This window comes from Microtus ochrogaster, linkage group LG5, assembly GCF_000317375.1.
Source record: "Microtus ochrogaster isolate Prairie Vole_2 linkage group LG5, MicOch1.0, whole genome shotgun sequence".
NCBI classification, from domain to species: domain Eukaryota; kingdom Metazoa; phylum Chordata; class Mammalia; order Rodentia; family Cricetidae; genus Microtus; species Microtus ochrogaster.
In genome coordinates, this window is record NC_022031.1 from 39,071,487 (window position 1) to 39,091,142 (window position 19,656).

A 19,656-nucleotide genomic window follows, 5' to 3' on the forward strand; every position below is an offset into this window, starting at 1 on the left:
CTCCGGTGCCTGTGACAGTGCTGCTCCGGTGCCTGTGACAGTGCTGCTCCAGTGCCTGTGACAGTGCTGCTCCGGTGCCTGTGACAGTGCTGCTCTGGTGCCCGTGGCAGTGCTGCTCCGGTGCCTGGGACAGTGTTGTTCCTAGTGTTTATCGAGTGTTTATCATCTCCGGCACGGCTCTCCTTCTCGCATTCAGAAAGGTGTACTGCTGATCAGTGGGGGCTGAGTTCACACTAACAAAGTTGCTTGTATCTCAGTGTCATCTCTCTTTCCGTAGTGGGCTCAGTGTGCTGCAGTTACGCAGGTCATCACACAAACTGCCGAGAATTCTGTCAAGCCATTTTCCGAACAGACTCTTCTCCTGGTCCATCTCAGATCAAAGCCGTGGAAAATTATTGTGCCTCTGTTAGTCCACAGCTGATCCACTGCGTGAACAATTACACCCAGTCTTATCCCATGAGAAACCCAACAGATAGTAAGTAAACGGGATGGATTCTTCTCATCTCAGTCTTTGATAAAATGATCCACCCAAAACTTGATGCATTGATGTAGGATTCGGTGCTCTAGTTCACTTGGGAAACACCAAGATGCCTTTGGTGTTTGGGTTTAACAGACTGGATGTACAACTGAGTAATTTTCACAGCTATAAGGTACCAAGAAAGAAGGGAATGTGAAGACCATGAGGAAAAGGAAATTCTGCTTTGAAGACGGGAAAGGTCTTTGGTATGGGTACTTAATGAAAACCCAGATCATCACCATTTGACTATCAGATAATACCTTTTGACTGAAAATTCCATCTTGTCATTTATGCACAAAAACTTGCACAAATTTGCAACTAAATAAATAATAGGCTGTACATATGCATAGTATATATAAGAAAAAATTAGAAGTGACCCCAATATGCATCAGTAGGCTATTCATTATATTTTGATGCAATAGTATTTCTCTATACTTTACAACTAACAAAGAGGAGGTTGTTTATACAGAAAGTCTAAGGTGTGTTAAGAAAACAAAGCAATGGCCAGGCGGTGGTGGCACACGCCTTTAATCCCAGAACTCAAGAGGCAGAGGCAGGTAGATCTCAGTGAGTTTGAGGCCAGCCTGGTCTACAAGAGTGAATTCCAGGACAGGCTCCAAAGCTACAGAGAAACCCTGTCTCAACAAAACAAATCAACAACAGACAAAAAAAGAACACAAAGCAAGTTTCAGAACTGAAAGTATAGTCTTAGTTGTACTCAATTGTTCCACACTGTATAGTTCTGTGATGCTGGAACTTTTATCAGTGAAAATTTCTTACCTTAATAATAAAAAAATTAAAAATAAGAGAATGATATTTTTGAAAAACCAAGGCCTCCTAATGAACCTGTCCTATGATGTCTTCACACACCTACCTTGTATATCCTTGAATCCGTTCTGCTCATCTAGAGGTGATCAGATTTTAAAGAACTGACAAAGGATCAACTTATAAGCCAGATGCTAGTGTCTTGCTTTGTACTGGAATATTGTAAGACTCATTTATAATCTTGAAAGCAGTGTGCCTTGTTTGGTCCTAATTGAAATCAGAGTCTGAGGCTTCTGACATTCTGTGATGTGGCAGAGTGGTGAAAATCAGAGATGTGGCCCTCATGTGTTTCTAAGCAGTTCTGTGTTTTCTGATATTTGGGCTGCACTGAAGTGTTGCTGGTGGTGAGGAGATAGAAGTTTTAAAAAAAAAGGCAGAAAGAGAATAACCTCCAACATCTGTCCTAACACCGGAGTCTAGAAAAGGGGCTTCAAACCGAGTGTGTCTTCAAACGCAGATACCTGAGAAAACTACTTGAGAGAACTCTTCTGAAGTCGATAGCCTGATTGAAAGTCTTCTTTCGGTTTCTAGTTCTTTGTAGAAAATTAAAGGCTGGGTGAGCGGGGCCATAGTTCACAGCAAATCACGGCTCATTAGCATGTTTGAGGCCCTGCTTCAATCCCTGTCATCAAAAAAGAAAAGAAAATTAAAGGCAGAAATAAACTAAGATATTGTCAGAGTTCATATTATTTAAATTACAATGTATGAAAAATTACAGTGTATATTAATTAGCCTCTACAGACTTACAGAAGTCTGTGGTGTCCTGGGGTATGATTAAGTGGAATGTTTTTAACACTGTGGGAATTAGTCATCAGTCTTACATAAAAGAGCACAGTCCACTAGACACAAGCAGGAAATGAGCCCACTTTGATTTGTGGTATCTTTTCCAAGAACATAAAGTGGTTTAAATGAGGCCTTCTTAGGTGTGGGATGACTTTCATTTTGTAAGGATAGTTTTAGAAAGCTCCTAACTGGGGACTGTGGTGAATTCTGGGAAGAGAAACATTGCACGGCTTGCACTGCAGGATGATGGAGAGCTGAGGAGGTCCTGTTTGTGCAAAAATGTGCAGGAGGCTATTGTTTTCCACTTGCCCCCCTGCTCTCTTCTGAGCAGTGTGTGTTGTACACCAGCTAATAAAGCGCTCATGTCCTGAATGCAGGTTTGTATTGCTGTGACAGAGCTGAAGACCACGCGTGCCAAAATGCCTGCAAGAGAATTCTCATGTCTAAGAAAACAGAAACCGAGATTGTTGATGGTCTCATCGAGGGGTGTAAGACCCAGCCCTTGCCTCAGGATCCTCTCTGGCAGTGTTTTCTTGAAAGCTCCCAGTCGGTTCACCCTGGAGTCACAGTCCACCCTCCCCCCTCAACTGGCCTTGATGGGGCTAAGTTGCATTGCTGCTCTAAAGCAAACACTTCAACATGCAGGTTAGTATCTCATTTCCCTTATTAATATCAGGAGAAAACAGGATTCTAATTGGTGATTTCTAGCAAATGTGTTATTCTTGTGTTGTCTAGGCTTAGCATTTGAGAGAGATAAAATTTGACCTGGGGACTATAGGTCTGATAGAGGGCTTAGCAGATACAAGGTCCTAGGTTCAATCTCAGTACAACAGATAAATAGAAGATATAAAATCTTTAATTCTTTTTAAATTAAAAACAATATAGTACTTTACGTGTGAATGTTTTATCTGCACATCTGTACTTGGGTGCATGAGTGGTGCCCCCAGAGGCCAGAGAGGGCACCAGATCCGCAGGAGCTGGAGTTACAGACAACTGCAAGTTACCATGTAGGTGCTGGGAACTGAACCGGGGAACCCTGCAGGAACAGTAAAGCCTCTTCGCCACTAAGCCATCTCACCAGCCCAAAACCTTTCATTGTTTTACTCAGCAAATATTTACTGAAGACCATTTAAATCATACAGTATTTTAGGACCAGCAAGGTCACTTATCAGGTAAAGACACCTGCCACTAAACCAGATTAATTAATGAAATGATCTGAGTTTTATTCTTGGGGTTCACATGATGGAAGGAAAAACCAGACTCTCAAGTTGTTCTCTTATTACCTTACATGCGTGAATGCACATGCACACATACAAATAAATAAATGTAATTTAATTAAAAGATCTGGAGCTGGAGAGATGGCTCAGTGGTTAAGAGCATTGCCTGCTCTTCCAAAGGTCCTGAGTTCAATTCCCGGCAGCCACATGGTGGCTCACAACCATCTGTAATGGGGTCTGGTGCCCTCTTCTGGCCTGCAGGCATACACACAGACAGAATATTGTATGCATAATAAATAAATAAATATTTTTTAAAAAATCTGATGTGTATGTGTGCTTTCCTCACATGTATGCATGTGTATCACATATGTGCCTGGTGTTCACAAAGGTCAGAAGAGGTCATAGGAGCCTGTGGAACTAAAGTTCAGCCCTTGAGTATTTTTTTTTATAAAACAAATACCATTTTAAACATTGAGTATAAAAAAACATTATATTTGGAAGTATGAAAGATTAGCCATTGAAGGGACAATAAATATTTAAAGGTGATACAGTATTAGTAAGCTTGCAGTATGTTGGGCCTAGAGAGATGGCTCAGTGATTAAGAGCACTTGCTTACTACTGTTCTTGAAGAAAGCCTGAGTTTGGTTCTCAACACCCACATTGGGTGCCTCACAACTACTTGTAACTCCAGCTGCAGGGGTCTGATGCACTTTACTCATGTGTGCAGACATGTACTTATACATATAAATAACTACTTAGAAAAATTCGTTTTGAGCTGATTTCTAAGAGATAGTCTCTTTATTAAATTATAAAATTTTGGGGTGGCGAGTGTAGCTCAATTGGTAGAGTACTCACCTTGTGTGTACAAACTCCCAAATACCATCTGAACTAGTCATAGTGATTTGACTCTATGATCCCAGCCTTTAGCAGGTAGAGACAGGAGGCTCAAGGTCAACCTCAGCTACCTGCTAAGTTCAAGGCCAGCCTAAGTCATGTGAGACCCTCTGTTAAAAGGCAGGTACTTTGAAGTTAAAATCTTTTGTCAAATTAGAACAACCTTAGTGGGGTTGGCATCTGTGTTATGGAAAATTATGTCTGTGTTGGGAAGGAGGGTCTGTGACAAAATATCTACCATAACAACTGAGGACAGATTTATTTTGATCTACTGTTTCAAAGGATTCAGTCCACAGTCCCCTGGCTCCACTGGCTTGCCCTGAGGAGAAACAACATCACAGTGAGGGTGTAATGGATCAGAGTTGCTCTTCCAGTGGCCTACCTCCTTCAGTTAAAGTTTCTACTAACTCTCAGAATAGGGTTGTCAGTCAGGGACCAGTCCTTCATCACAAAAGCCTGTAAGGAATTATCTCACATCCAAATCATAGCAGCATCAACTAGTATTACACCTAGGCATAAAAAAATAATGTATATGTGAACAGAGGAAACTGGAGAGATTTAAAAAGTGAGTGGCAATACCTAAGATTGTGATGAGTTGGCTTGTCTTAAGTTACTTTCTATTGCTGTGATAAGACACCGTTGCCAAGGACCTTACAGAAGAAAGAGTTTCAGAGGGTTAGAACCCATAACTGTCGTGGTGGGGAGCATGGCAACAGGCAGGCAGGCATGGTGCTGGAGCTGGAGCTGGGAGCTCTCATGTGAAACACTGTTATGAACACAGTTAGAGAGAGAATGGCATAAGTCCCTCTCCCCAGTGACACACCCCTGTTAGTGGAGGCCGCTTGTTTGTTCCTGGCTACCCAGACCACAAAATAATCACTCAGAAACTGTATTATTTACAATACTGTTTGGCCAATAGCTTAAGCGTATTTCTGGCTAACTCTGATATCCTAAACTAACCCATCTCTATTAATCTGTGTGTCGTCATGTGGCTGTGGCTTACTGGGTAAAGTTCTGTCCAGCATCTGTCTCCAGTGGGGTTACATGGTTTCTCCAGACTCCGCCTTCTTTCTCCCAGCATTCAATTTAGTTTTTTCCAGCTAGCTCCATTCTGTCCTGTTTATAGGCCAAGGAAGTTTCTTTATTCATTAACCAATAAAAGCAACACATATACAGAAGGACTTCCCACACCACACCCCCTCTAACAAGGCCACACCTTCTAATCCTTCCCAATAGTTCCACCATCTGAGGACCAAATGTTCAAATCTATGAGCCTATGGGGGCCATTCTCATCAAACTACCACAAGGATGTAACAGAAGTTTGTGTTATTAGAGGTATTTTGTACAGAAAGGGGCCAGACATTACTAAGATATTCTGAAGGGGAAAAAAAGACACCATACATAAAACAACTTTTTTTTAAATTGGATGGACCATTACAAAAAGAAATTATGTCTAGGATAATCCATCAGATTTTACCAAGGATACAAAAAGTCTAAACAAAGACAATTAAAAGGCTTAATTGAAGTAAAGCTGGCCCTGTAATTACAAAAATGGATTCTGTACAGAAGTTAATAAAGGTATTAATGAGAGGGACATTGAATTGTTTTTGAATGCCCACAAAAATAAGTTTATTTCTGCATTGAGTTGCTAGAGCTTGGGGTGGTTTTTTTTTGCTGTTTATCCTTTGTCTGTCTGTTTTTTGTTTTGGTTTTTTGAGAGTGTTTTTCTGTTGGCTGTTCTAAAATTTACTCTGTAGACCAGGCTGGCCTCAAACTCAGAGATCTGCCTGCCTCTACCTCACAAGTGCTGGAATTAAAGGTGTGTGCCACCACCATGTCCAGCTTGGTTTTGGTTTTGAAGAGTTTTGTTTTTTAAACATTTGTTTAGGAGGGGTCTGCTGTGGTTCATGTGGAGGTCAAAGGACAACATGAGAGTCAGTTCTCTCCTTCCACCATGTGAATCCCAGGCTGCAGGCCCTTCCGCCCTGAGCCATCTTAACAACTCAGGGATAGGGCTATGGATTGCCGAACGCTTTCCGTTTCATCAGACGTGATCTTTCTGAAACCTTGTGAGATAATTGGGGAAATTTGTATAATTTCTATTTTAAATGTTAGACACTGACTCTGAAATGTTGACTAATCTGCTCATGGCCAATATAGGAAGTTAAAGGGGAGAGAAAGTACTGGCTTCCTTCTCCTCCAAATGTGCAAGCTCCCTATGAGCCAGGTCTGGTCTGTGACACTGCACCTCTAGGGCCTTGAACAAGCACGCAGATAACACGGGGAGAGTGGACAGAGATCCCGTCTTTGGGACTGGAGAGATGGGTCAGCGGTTAAGAGCACTGACTGCTCTTCCAGAGGACCCAGGTTCAATTCCCAGCACCCACATGACATTTCACATCTCTCTGTAACTCCAGTTCCAGTAGGTCTGATGTACTTTTCCTGCCAACATTAGTATCAAACATACACATGGTGTACAGACACATGCAGGCAAGCATTCATACACATTAACTAATAAAACAGACACAAAACTTCTTCATAGGGGTATTTATGAGAGTCAAATAGCTGTGGGGACAGTGGAAATACTTATAATTTTGTATATTTCAATGATGTCAAATTTTTATAGTGAACATATATTACTTTTATAAAAATTAAACTAATAATTCCAATGTATAAGACCATTTTAATGACCTACCAGTATTGCTTTATTGTAGAAACTGCTTTGCAGTTGTCAAATCCTGAAGATCAGAATGTCAGATATCAACTGCAGTAGTGTGTAGAAGATTTGAGTATCTTAAGGAATATAAGTGGTTTAAACAAACTTTAATTGTAAACTCCACCCCGATAGTTTCTGGTTCTACGGATTGAACCTAAGGTCTTAAATACCCTAGACACATAGTCTCACACTGAGTTACATCCCTAACCATTAAAATGCTTCTTTAGAAGAGAATTCTGCCTCCTCTGGTTAGCATAACTAGGGGAGATTATACCTTTGTGGAGGTAAAACCATGTGCTTTACTGTAAGTATATACTAGAAAAAGAAGGAGGATAAGAAAGACATGAGAGAAAATAATTGTACCAGAACCAAGAATGTATGAAACACCTTAAGGGACTGTAAAATGTAGTATTTAGCTTTCTATCAGTTATGGCAAAGTGGGTTGGATGGTTTGGGTTTTTTTTAATTTATTTATTTATTGAAGTTTATTTATTGCTGGGGTGGGGTAGGGTGAGCACACATGCCATGGAATCTGTGTAGAGGTCAGAGGTCAACTTTGCAGTTTATTCTCTCCTTCCACCTTTATGTGGGTATTGGGGGTCAAATTCAGGTCACCAGGCTTATGTGGTAAGCTCCTTTACCCACTCCATCATCTCTAAGTACCATTCTGTCCCATGGATGATTTTTTTTAATATACACATTGGGTTGCATTTTTTGCTTGGATGGCTGTTTTATTTCATGCATGTCTGTGCACCACATGCAAGCTTAAGGGCCCTCAGAGGCCAGAAGAGTGTGTTGGGTTCCCTGGAATTGGAGCACAGGCAGTTATGAGCTGCCATGTGGGTACTGGGGATCAAATCTGGGTCCCCTGGAAGAGCTCTTAATTGATGAGCCACCTATCCAGCCACCATGCATGGATGATTTTTTTAAAGGCCATTTTTCGTGGAGAAGATTGCCTTTTCTGCTTCCAAATTCCAGGAGCTAGTTAGTTGTCCTTTTCTCTTTATGTCCATAAAGATGAAGATGATAGAATTGGAGTTTTGCACAGCTCAAATACGCATTGGGCTTCTCTCTAACGTTCTGCATTTATTCTTTTCTCCCAGGGAACTGTGCATGAAACTTTATAGCATGAGCTGGGGGAACACGCAGAGTTGGCAGGAGTTTGACCGCATCTGTGAATACAATCCGGTGGAGGTATCCATGCTGACATGTCTCGCTGATGTCCGGGAACCTTGCCAGTTGGGCTGTCGGAACCTCACTTACTGTACGAACTTTAACAACAGGTAGAAAAGTGTTATATATGAAGATGGAGATGCACTATCATTCATTTACTTGTTTTCAATAAATGCCACTTTCAGTTGTGCCCTTCTGGGGTAAAAGAAAGCTGTATTTCTTTTCTTTCTTTTTTTGGTTTTTCAAGATGGGTTTCTCTGTAGCTTTGGAGCCTGTCCTGGAACTAGCTCTTGTAGACCAGGCTGGCCTCAAACTCACAGAGATCCGCCTGCCTCTGCCTCCTGACTGCTGGGATTAAAGGCGTGCGCCATCACCATCTGGCAAAAGCTGTATTTCTTTATGAATTCATCTTGAAATGCTCTGTCCCTTCAGTGTGGCCCCTAGAAAGGAAATATGATTCAGTGTGGCCCCTAGAAAGGAAATATGATTGCAAAATCTCTTCTAACCTAAAGATGCCCCAAGCTTCTGGGACTCAGAGACTGTTTAGGGCCTTCTGTCCCTTTTCCTCTCTGCACTGGTGGACACTGCAGAACAGACCATTTCTGTGCTCTGGACGCCCTTTTCTGTTCTCTTCAGCCACTGAGATATGTTCCAGGCTCTGATCTTGGCCCCCTTTTCTCCTCTTACCATCCTTGATATCTTAGGATACTCTGATTTGAATTGTAGCAAGTGACTCACTGAGCGGATGCTGATTGCACCAGCCTGGTCTACATAGTGAAGTCAAGGACAGATAGAGCTACATAGTGAGCTTCTGTCTTGAAAAAAAACAGCAGCAAAAAGGGACGATGATTCCAGTTAATAAATATGCCACATATGTAGAATTGCTAAGGGAATAGATCTGATATGTTTACCACAAAAACAGGACAAAGTATTTGTGTTAGTATGTATTAGTTTGATATAGCCACTCCACAATATATACATATTTCAAAACATCATATTGAATGCCATAGAGTTAGCAGTTAAAAGTGCTTTTTAAAAAAGAATATATATGAAGAAATTAGTCCTAAGAAATATGAATTAGAATGTCTGTGAATACTTCCTCAGACCTATTAGCATGGCTAGACTAAAAGACTGGCAGGTGTGCAGAGTGTGTGGGTTCTCACTCTTTCCTGCTGGGTTAAATCTGTGGCCTGTCAGCTCTGTTCTGAAATGTTTACTCACCCAGGAGACATGAAGGCATATGTCCAGGAAAGTCTCTGTGTCAGCATTATCTGTAATCTCCCATTCTGGGAGAGGACTCCAAAACATCCTCAGGGGGATGAAAAAAATGACAATAGTTCCAAAAGTGGAGTGGCGTACAGAAGGACAGCAAACTCCTAAGACACCCAAATATGAATGGGCTTACATCCAGCAGAGGAAGCCCAATATTCTCTGTGCTTTCAGACACATGAAGTCTAAGAATAAGAAAAAGTAGTCTGTGGGGATAAGGACCAGAAAACCAGGGGCATCAGCGAACATCAGCATGGTAGAAATGTTCTGTATTGTGCACAGTTCTTGATTTTGGGAGGAGCGTTTGTTTTTGAGACAGGAACTCAGTGCATAACCCTGATTATTCTGGAACTCCGTATATAGACCAGATTGGCTTCAAACTCACAGAGATCACCTGTCTCTGATCCTCAGTGTTGGGATTAGAGATACATACCATCTACCACACCCGACTTGTGTAGGGTTTTTAGTTACATAGCTGGGTACAATCTTCAAACATTGTTAAACTAGATTCTCAACCTATACATTATAATGCATATGATTAAACTCCAGCAAGTTTTTGTTGTTCTTTTATTTGTTTGAAACAAGGTCTCATGTAGCCCAGGCTGGCCTCAAACTAGCTATACATCTGAGTCTGGACTTGAACTCCTCATCCTCTTGCCTCTCCCTCCAAATATAAGAATTACAGGAATAAACCATCATGGCTGGTTTTAAAGTAGTATTTTATATTAATTTAATTAATCTTTTTCCTCATCAAAAGGTACTACCAGACACTAAAGAGAAAAAACCAAAACCTAGCAGAAAGTATTTATGCGACACATGTCTGAAAAAGGACATGCCTGTAATGCATGAAGACCCCTTTCATCAGTTTCGACGTTTTTTTCAGATTTTTTTTTATTTTTTTTGCCTGCCTGTATCTGAGCACCACATACATGCAGTGCCCGCAGGTAGGACAGAAGAGGGCAGCAGAGCTCCTGGAACTAAAGTTACAGATGGTTTTGAGCCACTCCATGGATGCTGGGAACTGAGCCTGGGTTCTCTGCAAGAGCAGCCAGTTCTCACATCACTGAGCCATCTCTCCAGCTCTCTGCTTTATTTTAAACATAATTTCTTTATTGATTCTTTGGGAATTTCCCAATTTAAAACCAAACCAAACAAACAAAAATACTTGTTTTGTTCCTCCATCTTTCCTGCCTCTCCATTTGTCTAAGTGGCATTGGGAGCCACTGTGTGTTGTTCAGTAGACCCTTTAGTCCTACCTGCTTTACTTGCAAATTTCTGAGTCACTGGCCTGGCTCAAGGCCTCTGGTGTCTGGTACACCATCATCACCGGAGCCTCTCTGAAACCCCTCTTGGCTATCCCATGGCCCCAGTCATGGAGATCCTGTCGGTACCCTTCACATGCTCCAGTAGGTCATAGATGAGGTAGGCATTAGAGTGCAGCCCTCAACTTTTTAAAAGGGCCAGAAAAAAGCATTTCACACAAAGTAACATTTATTGGGGCTGGAGAGATGGCTCAGAGGTTAAGAGCACTGGCTGTTCTTCCAGAGGTCCTGAGTTCAATCCCCAGCAACCACATGGTGGCTCACAACCATCTATAATGGGATCTGGTACCCTCTTCTGGCGGAACACTGTATACTTAATAAATAAATAAAATCTAAAAAAAATAACATTTATTAATAGATCATAGCTAACAATAAAAAGGAATAAAATACTTGTATATACAACAACATGGGTCAAAAAGATTATGGTTTGATGACTATTCCAGGTCCCTCAAATAGAGTATGAGTTCTCTTATATGAAATTCTAAAACGGGCTAAAGTAATTGTGATGTTCTTTGTATGAGGAGTGTAAACCATGGGCTGATTTGGCAGGGCACACAGGGAACTGTCTGCTGTGGTACAAATGTTCCAGTACAAGTTCACATGCCTTTCTAGGAGCAGCTATACATTTGGCAAGTCACATTGCATTTATAATATGTGCATTTTGGTTTTTTATTATACCTCAGTTTTAAAGACATAGACTCATTTATTTTGTGAAATAAAATGAGATGATCTGGGAACGTTAGTCCTTTCTAAAGCACCTTGAAGTTTTAAACCGCTTCCTAAGAACCCAAGTTAAATTAAAATATGCCGTCAGTGACTTGATGCCACGTTGAGCTTCAGATGCTTGTGGCCAGAAGCCTATGATTAATTTCATGCACTCTCTCTTTAAGAAAATCAATTTTTCTTAATGTGTGAATGTATGAAGATTTTATTCATTGCTTCTGTCTAGGAAATAATTTGTCTCAGTTCCTTCTGAATTCCTTTCTCAGGCCAACAGAACTTTTCAGGAGCTGCAATGCTCAGTCTGACCAGGGAGCCATGAATGACATGAAGCTGTGGGAGAAAGGCAGCATAAAGATGCCCTTCATCAGCATCCCTGTTCTCGACATCAAAAAGTGCCTGCCAGAAATGTGGAAAGCCATCGCGTGTTCGCTGCAGATTAAGCCTTGCCACAGTAAATCCCGAGGAAGCATTATCTGCAAGTAAGTGGGTCTTTCTCTGGTGACGTGGTGTGGGCTCCGACCTCCCTGATCTCTGGCAGAGCCTCTCTTTAGAACTTTCTCCTCTGTGCCTCTGCCCCTCCCCCAGGGCAATGCTTTCACACTCTGCTCTGCTTGAAATATGCTCCCCTACCTTCTTGCCTGAGGCTCCTTCTTGGCTCCTGTCAAATACCAGACATTCCTATGGAGCCTTCCCACATTCCATTGGCTGATATTAACTTATCCTTAGTGCAAATTCCCATAGAACTCCATGTGTACTTTATTATGGAATTGAGCTTAAGAAACAGTTTCTAAATACCTTCAGTGCACAGTTATGCTTTATGCTTTACATCTTTACTACATTTATTTATTTGGTATGTGTTCATTTGTATACCTGTCACAGAGTGTACGGACATCAGAGGACAATTCGAGGGTCCCAGGGATTGAATTCAGCCTTCACAGCAGGCACCTTTATGGCAAGCCATCTTGCTGGCCCTGTATTTATACTTTTTAAAGCACTTTTACATTAGAGAGTGAGGGAGACTCTGAAAGAATAAGATACCTGGGTGAGAGTGTGGTAGCTTCCAGGGATCAAGCTCAAGTTGTTCTTCAGGCTTGGTGCACAGCCCCTCTACCCACTCAGCTATCTCAGGCTCTCTATAGTTTTAATTGTGTTCTTATCTGTTTGTCGTAGGAATTTACTTTCTGGGCCATTGTCTTTTTTCCTCTTTGCTCTTTCTCCTTTGTAGCATGATTAATAAAAACCTAGAGACAGAAATTGGGGTTTCAGCCTGAAGGTCAGAAAGGCAAATCAGCCACCCACTGGCTCTTACCTATGCCTCAGTCCAAAATGTGATCCTGCCTCCAGGAATCTCAGAATGAGACTGTGTCTATGAGCTGTCTCCTCCCACTTTATATTCCTCTCTAGGGCTGGGATTAAAGGCATGCACCGTCTGGTTTCTATGGCAAACTAGTATGGCTGCTGGGATTAAAGGTATGTGTTACCATATCCTGGTCTGTAAGGCTGGCCAGTGGGGCTGTTTTACTTTTCTGATCCTCAGCAAGCTTTATTTATTAAAGTACAAATGAAATGCTACTCCAGTCCTTTGCAGCTCCTACTGTATATTATTATTATCCTGGCACACAGTAGCTATCCTGTAAATGCTCAATGAGTGAGAGGGTTAGAGTAGCATTAGGTCCTGGTCCTGGTGATAGTTTGAAAATCTCAGCACAGCCAAGATGACAGCTGCCCGGTGGGGAAACCAGCGCACTAACTACACGATGACCTCAGCTGCTCTCTGAGCATCTGTTTTCTAGACAGTTCAGATTAACAGGGTCCACATCACTTGTTTTTTCTTATTTGGTTTAGTTTTGATTTTGGAGTCTTACTGTGTCACTCTGTAGTCCAGTCTGGCCTTGGACTCATGGCAATCCCTTGCCTCGGCCTTCTGCGCTCTGAGAGTACAAACCTGAGCTATCATGCCTGGCTCCTGATCAGTTTTCTGACGTGACTTGAGAATGAGCAGAGTAAGGGAGAGGCTGAGGTGTAACTCTGAGAATTCAAAGGCCCAGGCAGAAGTATGTACTCTTAGAAAACCTTCTACCAGGGGACCAGACCCTTACTTAAGACTAAAGGAAAATAGTAAAGGGTTATTTATTTAATGTGTGTGAATATTTTGCCTGCATATATGTATATGCACCACATGCATGTCAGGTGCTCACAGAACTGTATACCTCTGGAAACATACATCAGAAGAAGACATGGGATCCCCTAGAACTGGGATTGCAGATGGTTTTGAACCACCATGTAGGCACCAAGAACTGAACTTCTGTCCTCTGTAAGAGCGACAAATGCTCTTAACTGTGGAGCCATCTTTCTAGCCCGTAGACTAAGAAGAGTTTTAAAGCCGGTTGTTAAAGCCGAGCACCTTGATGTGGTGACTAGAAGGTGTTCTAGTGAAGGGAGCAGAAGCAGCTGACAGGGCCCGAGACTAGGGCCGTCTTTGAAGCACGCTAGTCTAGCTCGGTTTCCTCTTAAAGGTGGGAAAAGCTATACCATGCTTGGAGCAGTAACTAATTTTTGAACAAGGCCTTTGATCTCAGATTACAGGAAGTTAGCTTTGAACTTGCTGTGCAGCTGGAAGTTCACCAGCCTCACTCCTAACCAGCTGGGAGGGCTTGCTAAAGGAAAACTCCTCCAGAGAAGTTCCAGAAACAGTCTGACCAGAGGCAGGAGGCAGCACTGTGAACCCACAACGCACATGCATTTTCTTTTAAGATCAGATTGTGTAGAGATTCTCAAGAAATGTGGAGACCAGAACAAATTCCCTGAAGACCACACGGCTGAAAGTATCTGTGAGTTTCTGTCCCCTGCAGATGACCTGGAGAACTGCATCCCTCTGGATACATACCTCAGTAAGTAGTGTGTGCGGCTGCTCTTACAGCCCAGGGGCTTCTCTCACCCTGCCCTTGCCCTTTGCCTTGGATGAGATCCTGTGTGTGGTGCTGCCAGCCCTGTTAGGTACTTCTCTTGTTGCTGTGGCAGAAATACTCATCCAAAGCATTTTAAAGGAAGAGGGTGTATCTGGCTCACAGTCTGAGGACATGGGGGCAGCATGGTGGCAGGGGTATGAGGCAGGAGATCTGATTGGGAAGCAGAGAGGTGGTGCTTAGCTCACTTCTCTTCTTCAGTCCAGGGCCCCAGCTCATGGCATGGGGCTGTCCGATAGGGCGGGTCTAATCTCTCTCTCTCTCAGGAGTCCAGAGGTTTGTCTCCTAGGTGATTAGATCCTGTCAAGTTAGCACTGTCATCTTAAAATTTGTAAGCAGAAGTTGTATTTTATCTTTCGGAGGAAGTATGAACTTTTTACCAGTCAAGAGTTCTAAAGACCATGATGTCACCAGAGCATGAAACTTCCCTTAGGAAGCTGTCAGCTTTTGTCATCAGGAGCTGAGCCCGCTGAGTTCCTAAGGGAAGCGGAGCTTGCCACACTACTTGAGCTTCTTCCTGCCTGATGCTTCTGCCAGAGAGCCTGGTCCCTCATGGAGGGATTCCAGGAGCTCCTAGACAGCAGTGGGAGCAGCGGGATAAATTAGTGACACCAGGGGGCAGCAGTGCCATAAGCTGGCTGGCCAACAAGAAGCCTGCTTGCTGCCTTTCCCCCTTATGATTAAGCCCAGCTGCTGGTAACATAACAGATGGAAGCACAGAAAGCCCAGAGCGAGCAGTCCAGGATGTTTCTGGTGGTGTTAACAGCAGGAATCAGGCCTTTCTCCCTTCTTCGCTCTGCTCAGATTTACTTCATGGACTTCACCGTCACACCATGGCTACTGGCGTTTTACCCATCTTACTATTGTTGATAAATGGGAAGAAAGATGAGAAGCAACTTCTTAACCTCAGGAGACACCTGTAATTGTACGAAAAACTCAGATGGGTGATCTTTTTTAGCTTTGGACCCATAAGCACCCTGAATAAAATAAGAATCTATTAAAAAAGAGAAGAGAGGGTGGCGAATTTTTAGCCGGCAGTATCTGTTAGGTTCTCTCAAGATAAAAAGACCATGTCCCCTAACTTTTGTGACCAGTACTGAAAAAAGAGCATGCTAGGTGGGAACCCCTTGTGGCCTAGGAAGTTCCCCGGAAACCTGTACAAAGTGGTGGGGCCGGTGAGCCACGCCCACAGTACTGCTGCATCTGAGTGGGGCTGAGCATCAAGGAAGCAAAGCCCTAGCGGCTTAGACCAGTGGGGTCTGCAGAGGAGGCTGATTCAGCAGGAGGGAAGTGAAGGGTACTCTAGTTTGAACAGCAGCACTCTTTAAATCACAAGCGCTTGAGTGTTTCTCTTCCTTCACAGGGTTTCAGAAGGTAAATAGAATTATGTTCTGGGGTTCGTGATGATGTAATTATCATTTAGTGTCCTTCACAGTGCAAAAGTATCCCTCTTACACATAAATACATGCTTGATTGCCATATCCCAAATATGTCTCATCTCTGAACTGCTTACCACTTAAGTTACATGAGTTACCTTATTCTCTTCCAGATATTAGCCCATGTTAGCATCTCTGTTTTGTCCACTACTATCTAGTGTATTGTAGGTGTCCCCCTAATAAATAAGTGGTTGGCTGTGTTGTGATAAACTGATGAATGATGAGGAAATCCAGAGTTTAGTTAGAGCTTGTCAAAATCAGGCCTTGCTCTGTGCCTGGGAGCCCTCCATTTATTCAGCCACAAGGAAGCCAAATAACATGGAGACTTGGTATTTATTCTTTTAGATTGGTCCACTGATCTGTTTGGGGTTTTTCAGGGCCAAGTGCTTTAGGTAACATCATAGAAGAAGTGACTCATCCCTGTAACCCAAATCCTTGCCCAGCCAATGAGCTCTGTGAAGTGAACCGAAAAGGGTGTCCATCTGGAGATCCCTGCCTTCCGTATTCTTGTGTTCAAGGTAAGGGATGGAGGCTATAGGAGTGGGGTGGGCATGGGACGTGCTGCTGGTATTTTCTTATTAGAGTTGTGATTACACTCAGGTTACAGGGACTTTTTCTGTATTTTCCTGTAATGTTTAAGCATTTCCCATGAAAAATGTATTTATTCAAACAAAGACACATAGAAGTTGTCGTTTCAATTGTAAGCTGATGCTGTCAATGGAAGATATAGGGTCTCGACTATAGAAAAAAAGAGAAGCTTGAGCCAGTACTTTGTACCTTCTCATCCATGCCAGAAGTTTTTGAAAAACAGACTATCCATTGTTCCCGGTGTTCTTTTCTTCTCTGCAGCACATGGAGGAATGCTGTACTCACTGTGACACTGACCTCTCTGTAAAGGCTCACGTGTCCGTGACTGGAGCTCTGCAGGAAAGTTGTTTGCCTAATGTGCAAAGCCTTGGAAACTCATTCCCCAGCACCACAAAAACAGAACAGTCTTGTTGTGCGTGTGCATTCCTATAATCCCAGTGCTTGGGAGGTAGATGCTAAAGTTTCCAGAGTTCAAGGTTACCCCCAGCTGCAGAAGGGATTTGAGGTCTGCCTGAGCAACAGGAGAGCCTATTTCAATAAAAACAAAAAGATTAATGCTATGTTGAAATGCATACAAACAGCTGGCTGTGGTGGTGCAGCCTTTAATCCCAGCACTACAAGGGATGTGCTTGACCACTGAGTCACATATTTAGCCCCTGAAAAATATAGTTCATAGAATTTTGATAGTCTTTACCTCTGTCACTTGTTCCAAATTTAGTTGTAGTAATGTTGTGATTCTTTCTTATCTATTTCTGTGTTGAAGATGTTTATCATGTTAGAATCAACATTTTAAAATCTTAGAAGTTAAAAGGAGCAAAAAATGAACTAAGTGTGGTGTCTAAATGACATCTGCTTGAGCCAGTTACTAAGACTCATGAGTCTAGCTGAAAGGAGAGGGTGGGCGTTCTAAACCTCAGAGTGTCCACGGACACTGTGTTAGAGCTTAGCCAGTGTCTTCTTTACCTAGAAGATGGACATAGTGACAATGGCAGTGTCTCTGTTCTGTATTATATGACATGCCAGAGGTCCAGATTGTTTGTTAATCTCAGAAAGTCCATTTTATGATAAATTAAAAATGCATTATCTAGAAAATGGGTTTTCCTTAAGCCCATCTAAATACTCAATTATTCTTTGAATTTATAGTTGTATATTTGTGTTCCATCACTAAAAATTGTCCTGGTCAAAAGTACTCTAAGAAATAGTCAGTTTATATACTTAATTTAAAACATTTTATCATTTTTCAAATATGTTTGACTCAAAGAAGTAAAAAGCCATGTTTTTGTTGTTTGCTTATTTGTTTATTTTTTGATAAGATCTCACTACATAGTAGCCCAAGCCATTCACCTGCCTCAGCCTTCCTAGTTCTGGGAGCAGGTATGTACTACTATGCTTGGCCAAAGCTATGTAGCTTCCTAATGTTTTTTGTACTAAACTGTAGTTAACTTCGGAGTACAAGTCCTTAATCACCCATAGAACATAGAATTTTATTTGAGATGATATATTTTTTTGTCAGTGAGCAAAAGCAGTTCCTTAATTTGGTAAAAGTTCTATAAACGTAATCTTTCAAAATTATTCATTTTTATATGTTTGAGTATTTTATCTGCATCTATGTATGTGGACTGTGAGAACTCAGTGCCCAGAGAGGCCAGAAGAGGGTGTTGGGTCAACTGGAGTTATAATGGTTGTGAGCCACCATGTGGGTGCTGGAAATTGAGCCTGGGTCCCCTGACAGAGCAGCTAGTGCTCTTAACTGCTGAGCCATCTCTCTAGCTCTGTAACCTGATCTTACAGTCTTTAGGAGATACACACACCGAGAACACTTCTAGTGTGTGTGATGTGAAGTATTGTCATAGAACAACACTGTCAGCTCAGTTTTGGTTTTGTCTTTATTTTTATACAGGTTGCAAATTGGGAGAAGCTTCTGACTTCATTGTTCGTCAGGGGACACTGATCCAGGTGCCGTCCTCTGCAGGGGAAGTTGGTTGTTACAAGATCTGTTCCTGTGGACAAAGTGGCCTCTTGGAAAACTGTATGGAGATGCACTGTATCGATCTCCAGAAGTCTTGTATTGTTGGAGGAAAAAGAAAAAGTGAGTATTTGGTCTTACTACAGTCGGAGACTGGTTATCTTCACTTTGCACAAAGAATATTAGATGAGTTCTTACTAAAGAGAACAATCTATGCATCATATATTCCAGGACAGGACTTTTCAAATTGTACAGAACACTCTGTGGGGGGCAGAGGGGTGGGAGGGTATTGTATTTGAAACAGGATCTTATTATCTAACCTAGATTAGCCTGGAGCTCACCACATAGCCTAGATTGACTTTGAACCTACAATAATTCTCTGACCTCTGTCTCCTGAGCGATGCGATTCCAGGCAGGCACCACCACAACCAGCAAGGACTAGGACTTCTAAAGAAGTCCTCCCAAGAAGAGCCTGCTGGTTCATCTCAGTGAACTCTGACTGTGTGCCAAGCATAATGCCACGTCTTTTTTGTTTTGTTTTGTTTTTCGAGACAGGGTTTCTCTCTGTAGCTGTGGCTGTCCTGGAACTAGCTCTTGTAGACCAGGCTGGCCTCAAACTCATAGAGATCCTCCTGCCTCTGCCTCCTGAGTGCTGGGATTAAAGGTGTGCGCCACCATCGCCCAGCATTTTTTTAAACTCCTAAGCAGGTTGCACAATGCCAAGTCTTGACCCACATTATCTCTTAATTATCTGAGTTCCTCTTTATGTAGTTATTGCTAGCATTGCTACCCCTACTTGACAGCTGATGCTCATACAGTTGCCCTGCTAGACACTGGGGCTCATGCCTATAATCCCAGCACTTGAGAGACTGAGAGGATTGCTCTGAGTCAGGCCACCCTAGGTGGCAGAGTGAACTCCAGGCCAACCTGATATATATAGGGAAACTTGGATTGGGAGGGGACAATCTGCAGACAATAAAGATAGTTTCTAAAAATATACTGCTGCCTTTTAGATGTGAGATCTATGTGAGTTTGAGGCCAGCCTGGTCTACATAGCAAGCTCCAGGACAGCCAGGGCTACACAATGAGACCTTGTCTCAAAATAAATATCTTAGATTTAAGTCCCTAGTTTATGTATTCATAAGAAGAAGTCATCTTTAAGAATTGATCTAGCCAGGCTGCGGTGGCGCACGCCTTTAATCCCAGCACTCGGGAGGCAGAGGCAGGCGGATCTCTGTGAGTTCGAGACCAGCCTGGTCTA

General features: G+C 42.4%; 1 protein-coding gene across 1 annotated transcript in view; it reads left to right on the forward strand.

The window, feature by feature from the left end:
- Reck (reversion inducing cysteine rich protein with kazal motifs) overlaps positions 1-19,656 on the forward strand; it is a 66,882-nt gene that overhangs the window by 34,492 nt on the left and 12,734 nt on the right. Inside the window, exons 8-14 of the mRNA XM_026786606.1 lie at positions 278-475; positions 2,503-2,770; positions 8,056-8,235; positions 11,706-11,918; positions 14,194-14,330; positions 16,219-16,359; positions 18,330-18,518. Coding sequence (XP_026642407.1) covers positions 278-475; positions 2,503-2,770; positions 8,056-8,235; positions 11,706-11,918; positions 14,194-14,330; positions 16,219-16,359; positions 18,330-18,518 — 1,326 coding nt within the window. The remainder of the gene's footprint in view (positions 1-277; positions 476-2,502; positions 2,771-8,055; positions 8,236-11,705; positions 11,919-14,193; positions 14,331-16,218; positions 16,360-18,329; positions 18,519-19,656) is intronic.